Genomic DNA, 8,638 nt, shown 5'->3' with positions numbered 1-8,638 from the left:
TTTTGGACCATTTTGGGATTTGGATGAGATATTTACTCGTTAGAGTTTTCTTTAGCTCTTGATACTATGTTAGGATGTGAAAAGTAGTCTAAAAGTAGAATGAAATATATGGTAAGATGCATTATATTCCATCTCAAAATTAATTTGTGATAATTAGAATAACTCATACTCTTATGTATTGTTGAATGTAGCTCCACACACTTTTTATTTGATATATTTTTCTCAAACAATTATATACAATAAGTTAGGTAAACAGAAAAGAGAAATAAAAACGTGCAAAAAATCTTACATTATTCTAATGTATCACTGCCACAGCATATATATGTATTTATAGAATACAGCTACTTTTCAACTCACTCAATTATTGCCTCTCTCCATTCAATCTCAACCATGTCTTCCACACTCTCTCAGGTTGGTCTTCCACATTACTTTCTATTCTTTCCTTAGATTATTTCACTTTGTCTGACCAAGTCTCATCTCACTCATGATTTTCATTCATGCAGGGTAAGCTGAAAACATCTTTCTTCTTCAAGTTTGGATTGTTCATTTTGTTGCAGACTAGTTATGCAAGCTCGTTTAAGAAGGTGGAAGCTTCGGCGTTGCCTTTCAACATCTTGGACACGAACAATAATGGACCGCAGAAGCTCACAAAAGGAGTAGTTGATGTAGGGCATGGTGGCAAGGTTCCTGTGACTCCTTTAGTGCTCGAACACGCCTTGAGGCCTCCCACGAATCTATACACGGCTGATGCACCTCATACAGCCACCGTTCTCTCTGTCGAGAAGATTACCGGTGAAAACGCTTCTACAGAGATTTACCACATCGTGTTTGATCATGGTCGCTTTCTTCCTCACTGGGAGGGACAAGTTTTCGGTGTAATGCCCGCGGTAAGGGATATATATGTTACATAGTTTTTGCTTGTCGGATTTATATATATGTACTTAGTTTTCGATTTCATATAAATATATATATATATATTTAAATGATTGATGACCGTAGTTCGATCAATAATGGATGGCCAAAAAATTCCGATGAATTGGGGCGGGTCGAAGCCCTGTCCTGACAAGGCAACCTCTGATCGGGATATAAGCGGGCCAAAATGAAGCTGGTTGATATTCGTTCTGACCCGCTAGTAATTGAAGTGGGGCGGATCACTACCCAACCGCTTTTTGTCTTTTTTTTTTTTTTTTTTGTAATTAAAGAATTTAAAAAAAAATCAATTACTACCCTTGTTTAGGTAATACACAATCCAATACTATATATATATATATATATAATAAGATAAAGTATATTTAAGAGAGATAGAAACAGGAAAATTAATGTTTGACTTTGAGGTATATTAAATTTTATTTTATTTTAGTATGTAAAACCATTTATAAAAAATTGGATAGCTCATTTCTGTCCAGTATGATAGATTTGTCCAATTTTTTTGCCATTTATTTTTATATTGTAATATTTTTTAATAAAAAAATTAAATTTTCATCTAATAAAGAAAAAAGAAAAAAAACCTTATTGGGTCAAGTCTGACCTGCTCCATCACATTTAGGACAGGTCTGACCTGACCCGCATAAATTTTTTTGTCATTACTAAAAAGTGTGTGGCTAAAAGTATTATATTAATAGTGACAACTTGTGATTTTGTGATTAAGTATGATTTTGTAGTCATAAATAATTTTTTGTTGGGACTAAAAGTTCAATTTAGTCACACAAAATATATATTAATTGTAACTAAAAAATTGTCACTAAATGGTACATTTATTTGTAGTCGGGGTGAGAGCTTAGCGAGTTGAGGCAGATCTTTAGCGGGGTCGGACCGGACCAACCATCCTCATTTACATCCCTAATTAATATTTAGTTATTAGTTGGACTCTGTAGAAGGAACAGAATTTATCCTCTCATGGCACGAAATTTGGGCGGGTTTTGATTAATGTTATAAACTATTTGAAGGGGCCAAACACAAGATGAGGATAAAACTTATGTGTGATGAAGTTTAAAATCCAATTTTATTTTTTATAATTTAATAAGCAGTGTTCCACCACACACTATTATGTGATGTTGAGTAACTTAACGTACTAAGCAACAAATTTTTATTGTTTTTTTTTATAAAATAATTATATTTTTAGTTATTTTAGATAATAGTATCTTTTTGGTAATTTTTTACAGTCTTTCAATCAAAATTTGGTCAACATCTTATGTTTACCCATTAGACATCTTGTGACTTCATTCTACGAAAAATTATTACAAAAAAAAAAGAACAAATTTTGCATAATGAGATTAAAAAAATATATTTATTTTTTCACCCCATTTCTCATCTAATCACTGTACTTTTCTTTATATATATTCATAATTATCAATCTAATTTGTGTTGGCAGCCCAAAAATCCTTTCGATATTGGAAATTCGTCAAACATTAGATACTTTTCCGCAGCTTCTTCAAGATATGGAGATACGTTTAATGGTATAACAGCAAGCTTATGTGTGAGTCTTGTCGTTGGTAGCACTAGTGAAGTTTTGTGCAAATCAAAGCCTGGAGATAAATTTCAATTTACAGGTAATAATTACATATTATATACATGTCAAAGCCTCAACTATACACATATATATATATATATATATGATGATCACTAATGATGAAATCTTAAACCCTAGCTAGGTCCCTCTGGCGAGGCAATGCTTTTGGGAGATCGTAATAACCCTAAGGCAACTCACATATTTATCGCTACTACGACTGGTATTGCTCCATTTAGAGCCCATCTCCGTCGTTTTTTCAACGAAGATATTCCAACATACAAATTCTCTGGGTATGCATGGCTATTCTATGGAGTGTCTAACAACGACAGTGTACTCTACAGAGATGAATTTGAGCAATATGAAAAGAACTACCCAGAAAACTTTCGGTATGACATAGCGTTGACCAGTGGAGAAGAATATGTTCAGGACATTGTTGCAGAGTACGCTAGTGAGGTGTTTGAGTTGTTGATGAAGGGAGCCTACATATACTTGAGTGGGACTAAGAAAATGGTGACACCGATTGAAACTGCTTTGAACAACACTGCCAGTAGTAATGGCAAAGATTGGGATGAAATTCTTGCCATGTTGAAGATGAACAACCAATGGCGTGTTTCAGTCTACTGAAGTTGTTATCATGTGTTTCTTCTCTCTTCATCGAAAAAAGAAGTGTTGTATTACATGTATTTATATGTCTCATAAGTACAATGTAGTAATTGTACTGAATAATCATGAAGAGATGTCACGGGGACTAATAATATTATAGTAAAATTACTATTTATTGAGTTCAAAATGCTAATTACCACAGTAGTGGGCTTTCGTTTTTATTGTTGGGATATGTTATAGTATGGTGATATGAATCCGGTTCTCCATACTCGGACTAAACATGTCGAAATAGATTACCATTTCGTTCGTGAACGTGTCCATCGAGGTACGTACATTGCAGCTTATTTTCACTCCTTCAAACCAACTCGCAGACTGCCTTACGAAGCCTCTTGTTTCAGCTCGTTTTCATGAATTAAGGACCAAATTCACTGTGCTTCCCAGCCCAATGAGTTTGAGAGGGATGTTAAACCATAATATAATCAAGTTTAGCACTATAATAATGTATTTTAGTTATATTTGTTGAAAATTAAGATGAATTTGAGATAGATTTTAAGAGTTAGTTGAAAACTAAAGTTAATACGAGAGATAATATTATGATGGAAGATGTCTTTTTATAGAACTCAACTTGTGTATTTGGCTTGATACAAAATGGTGGGACTACATATCCATTTATAGGACTTTATGAACTTTTCTAGAAACACAATTAAATTATTAGCTAAGATATTATTCTAGATAATTCTCATCTATCAACTAAGAAATGAGAGTAATAAAATGTTAAAGACTCAACAACCTCTAATAAATACATGAATATTCTAGAAACTCTAGTAAATACATTAAGACACTCAAAACTCTAGTAGATACATGAAAACTCTAAAACCTCTAAATTCATGAAAATTCTAGAAACTAACCATAATAAATCAAATTTAATATTTCAACAATATTCTGTTGTGATTGGCTATAGACGTTTCTAGTGTATGGACAGCTGTCTCTTCTCCCTTGTATTGGTCCCCACGATAGGGACTTTATAATAAGCTGTGTACTCTGCCCCTTACTGAAACGAGAAATACCAACATTTTACTTTATTCCTTCACCTTTACTACCAAATCTTTACACCATTTGGTAATAAAAAGCACGAGGGTAGGAGAGTAAGTTATTTCGACTAGATTGACAAAGATAAATTCAGTAGGGCACAGATTAACGAGGGATTTGCCATCAATTTAGGATACAAACTACTGTTTGGAATTTTGTATAAGGCAAGAGATAAATATCTGAACTCGAGGGAAGTTGATTTTTTAGGGGATAGACAAATGAATGAGATCTTAGAAGAAATGGCTATGAAGAACATGTTAAAAATTTCTATAGAAATTCTCGTGGCACACCCAAAATTTGATACTTAATTTGGAAAGTTATAAAGAACTTTATTCCCACTAACATTGTTCTTTTTTTGGAGGGGCATCGAAACCAATAGCTTTTGTAACATATATATATAATAGAGCACTACAGTTATTAATAATATTATTGATGCTTTTATTATGGAGGTGTAAGCATTAAGCAAGTTGTCGAAATTTGGATCAGAAAGACTCATATATATTCCTTTGAACTCTTCATAGTTCACTCGAAGTACATTGAAAATTATTACATGATGGCAGAAAAATAGTTTGCTAATAATCAAGATATGAAGGGAATTCTATATGCTTTAAACTTAATGGCTCTTATAATATTGGAAAATATGCTTTAAATGGTAATAAGACTTTTTTGCATAGTGGACTGAGGAACCTCCTCTTTTGCTTTATCTTCTTATATGGAGAATATACCTTTAATTAAGAGAATATTGCTAGCTTGCATTATTCGTTTTCCTTAAAGAAAATATAATAGTCAAAATTCTTATCTTACCTCACTATATTATGTCACCAATATAGTGACATAATATAGTTACCATCGAAATTCAAGAATTTGACAACTGGTCCAATGGTCCCATAATCTTTAGAGTCCCAAATATACTAAGACACTTAGATGAAAAAGCTTACACTCCTCATCTAGTTTCCATTGGTCCTTTTCACCATGGCCATAAAAGCTTGAAGGGAATGCAATCTCAGAAGGAGAAACATTATCTCAAAAAGTTTCTCGAACGCACTAAGAAGAGCAAAGAGGAACTCTCAAACTTCATTCTTGAAAATTTCGAAGACATGGTAAAGTCTAACTATGCTGGTCCCATAGAACTTGATCTCAATGAGTTTGTAAACATTATTCTCGTAGATGCTTGTTTCATATTTGAGCTCTTTTCGTGCTATGATCATAAAGAAGATTTCATAATGAGAACTCCGTTGCTTTTCAATAGAATAAAGATGGACTTGATCATGCTCGAGAATCAGATTCCATTCTCTACTCTTAACAAGCTTTATGCTTTCTCCAAATCCACTCCCACAACATTTCTTGAGCTTTCCATGAATTTCTTTGGTCTTCAAATCCCTTCAAGCAACTTATTATTATTAGACGAAAACAGCATCAAACACTTCACTGACTTGCACAGAAGGTCTTGGCTCCCAAAAGAAGATTTTAGTCCTGGCAAACTCAAGCATCTTTACACCGCGACGAAGCTAGACAAAGCTGGTGTGAACTTTGCCCCGCCGCCACCACAGAAAGACTCGACACCACTGTTGAATGTCGAGGTTTTTCGAATGGGACGGCGCTGTAAGTTCATACCATGCCTTGGCTCGCTCGAGCTTCATCTTCCTTTGTTCGCCATACATGATGACACAGAATACATTCTTCGAAACGTAATGGCAATGGAGCAGTACCAGCCTGGTCCGAACTGTGCCACCCTTATATGCAGCTACATGTATCTAATGAGTGCACTCGTAGACACTGAGCAGGACGTTGATTTTTTGGTCGAGAAAAAGGTCATTAAACATAGTCTTGGGAGTAACATGGAAGTGGCAGAGATGATCAACAAAATTGGCAAAAATATGTACTTAGAAAATTTCATCTATGCTGAGCAGTGCGATGAACTTAACGAATTTTACGAGCGTTGGTATAACCGTGCTAAGGCAACTCTCATAAGGGTTTACTTTAAGGATCTTTGGACTGGCAGCTCCACTGTTGTTGGTGTTTTTGTACTCATTTTTACAATAGTTTCTACTATTGAGTCAATATGGTCGTTTCAAGAGAGAAGCCTTCGTTCGGCCAATAAAATCAACTACTTGTCATTTTCTCTTTAACTAGTTGTTACTACTAAATTAGTTATATTGCTTAGTTATTTTGATATTTTAGGTCTCGGTATTTAGGTCATTCTATGCTTGCCTAAATTAGTGTGATGTGTGCTCATAAACAAATTGAAGAAATGAATAAACAAGATTTTTTTTGGTCATTTCATGCTTATCATATATTATTAATTATTTATCTGTTTGATTGGAAGAAAAAGCATTTTTGAGAAATTATAATTTAATGCATATTATTCTATTTTATTATAAAATAATTTGGTCAATTTGGCCCATTATAAATAATAATAATTTCTAAAATGTAATTAATTATACATTTTTAAGTCCCATATTAAAAAAAATATCTTTATATAGTAATAATTATGCATACATTCAAATAAATATATATAATTATATTTATTTGTTCTCAAAGGAGAGAATCAAAGATTTATTACACATTTGAATTACTTGAATTAGTTTTATATATGTAATAGTTATTAGAGAGTTGTTAAAGTTGATAATTTTAGGTGTTTGAAATTATTTTTGTACCAATACCTCTATTTAGTTATAACATTTCAATTAGAATACAATTAATTTGGTCTCAAAACTATTCTTATACGTGTTACTCTATATCATAATAATAATTGGACTATTTGGCTACAAATTTATATATCTAAAAGACTAAATTGTGCAATTCTATTGATACACATTCTATCATACTCGTTATGTGCAAAGTAAGCCAACACATGTCGCAATTTTAATGGTTCAACTCATAATTATTTTTAATAAAAAATATTATAAAAATACACTTTATAATAAAATAGTTGTGAGCAACTTCAGTATAGTTTTCTTCTTGTGAGCATCTTCTAAGCCTGATCAAAGCATTTATCCTATTTATTCCAAGTTACATAAACAATCCTAGTTACAATGATATATATAAATACACACATATTACCGTGTATATAGTAACTATTGCATTTAATGACATTATTTTATTTGATTTATAGAACATCTTCCCGAAATATGTGGGATGCAATTTAGAAAACCCTTATATATATAGAGTGGGATAATTCATTTGTAAATGACCCTAATATTGAGATTTGGAGATAAAACTCTAGACAATTGCTTCGTGAAAGCTTCCAGGGGATTCCAAAGAGTTAATAATATGATTCGTGGACTAGGCAGATTTTAACTGCTGAACCACGTAAAAGATTCTGTCTATATCTTTCATTTTCCTCTGGTATATTTTTGTTTAATTGCTCTTATTTTCTAAGTTGATGAAAAACAGCGTCAACAATGATATTTTATGATATTTATATAACAATAATAATATGTGTCCAAACAAATTAATTACACAGATATACTACGTGACAAATTATTTTTACTTAGTTATACTCTTCATAAATAAATATGATTATTTGAAGTGATTTGTCACAAAAATATATGTAGTGTTTGTATGTAATTTGTGTGCACATATCATTACTCTTTGTATAAACAGTACACAACAACCAAGTATAATCAATTAATTATATAAAATTATTACTTTTATTAATTTCACAAAAAACGGTTCATTTGTAAACACAGACAATTTGGTACTGAAAATACTCTGCGAAAATTGCTTTGTAAAAGCTTTAAGAGAATTCCACCTTAATAATATTGACTTGTGGACTAGGCAGATTTTAACTGCTGAACCATGTAAAATCTCATGTGTTCTTTGATTAGTTTTTTTAATTCAGTGTTTAGTGCTCTTCTTATCTAAGTTGACGAAAAATAGCGTCAACATAAGTATTAAATATTTAGTATTGTATTATATATTATTATAATAATGATATTTTATAATATTTAAATTCATATTAATATAATTAATAAATATCTATTTTTAGTCAATTTTAAATATAGATTCCCATTATTTATTTCTAGATGCCCATACGTACCTTCCATTAATTAATTCCATGATGCCCATACCATCTCCTCGTTATTTTCAGTAGCAAAACAATATCAGATTCATTATTTATATTAAAATGGCAGAATTTTCTGAAGACGAGACGACTAATAAAAAATGCCATTTCTTGCTTATAATTGAGGTTCAATTATTCCACGGCAATAATGAACTAGAAGATTATAGCTTAACAAAAATTTCAGAACAAAATTTCTGTTATCTTAATATCAGTGAGAAACTGACAAAAAATTGGGAAAATGACAAAAAATAAACTTGTTTACAAATTTAACACTTATTCTTTTATTTATTTTGGGCCCAACCCCATCCCAATTCTAATCCTAAACCTTATTATTAGCCTTCTGTTCCTCTTATGGCCTTTTTTCATAGAAA

The 8,638-nt window shown here is 31.8% G+C and overlaps 2 protein-coding genes across 2 annotated transcripts; both read left to right on the top strand.

Annotated features, from left to right (window-relative positions):
• The first annotated feature begins 346 nt into the window (after nt 1-346).
• Nucleotides 347-3,305, top strand: LOC133810251 (ferredoxin--NADP reductase, embryo isozyme, chloroplastic-like). The gene is made up of 4 exons (XM_062246020.1): nt 347-411; nt 504-887; nt 2,372-2,549; nt 2,652-3,305. Exons 1-4 carry the CDS (start codon nt 391-393, stop codon nt 3,131-3,133), a joined length of 1,065 nt encoding a protein of 354 aa, XP_062102004.1. The 5' UTR covers nt 347-390; the 3' UTR covers nt 3,134-3,305.
• A 56-nt stretch (nt 3,306-3,361) lies between these two features.
• On the top strand, nt 3,362-6,479 carry LOC133810260 (UPF0481 protein At3g47200-like). Its single transcript, XM_062246030.1, has 2 exons — nt 3,362-3,437; nt 5,045-6,479. Exons 1-2 carry the CDS (start codon nt 3,362-3,364, stop codon nt 6,328-6,330), a joined length of 1,362 nt encoding a protein of 453 aa, XP_062102014.1. The 3' UTR covers nt 6,331-6,479.
• The last annotated feature ends 2,159 nt before the right edge of the window (nt 6,480-8,638 follow it).

This window comes from Humulus lupulus, unplaced genomic scaffold (assembly GCF_963169125.1).
Source record: "Humulus lupulus unplaced genomic scaffold, drHumLupu1.1 SCAFFOLD_43, whole genome shotgun sequence".
NCBI lineage: Eukaryota > Viridiplantae > Streptophyta > Magnoliopsida > Rosales > Cannabaceae > Humulus > Humulus lupulus.
Note: the sequence above shows the minus strand (reverse complement) of the source record. Positions and strands in the feature narration are given on the sequence as shown.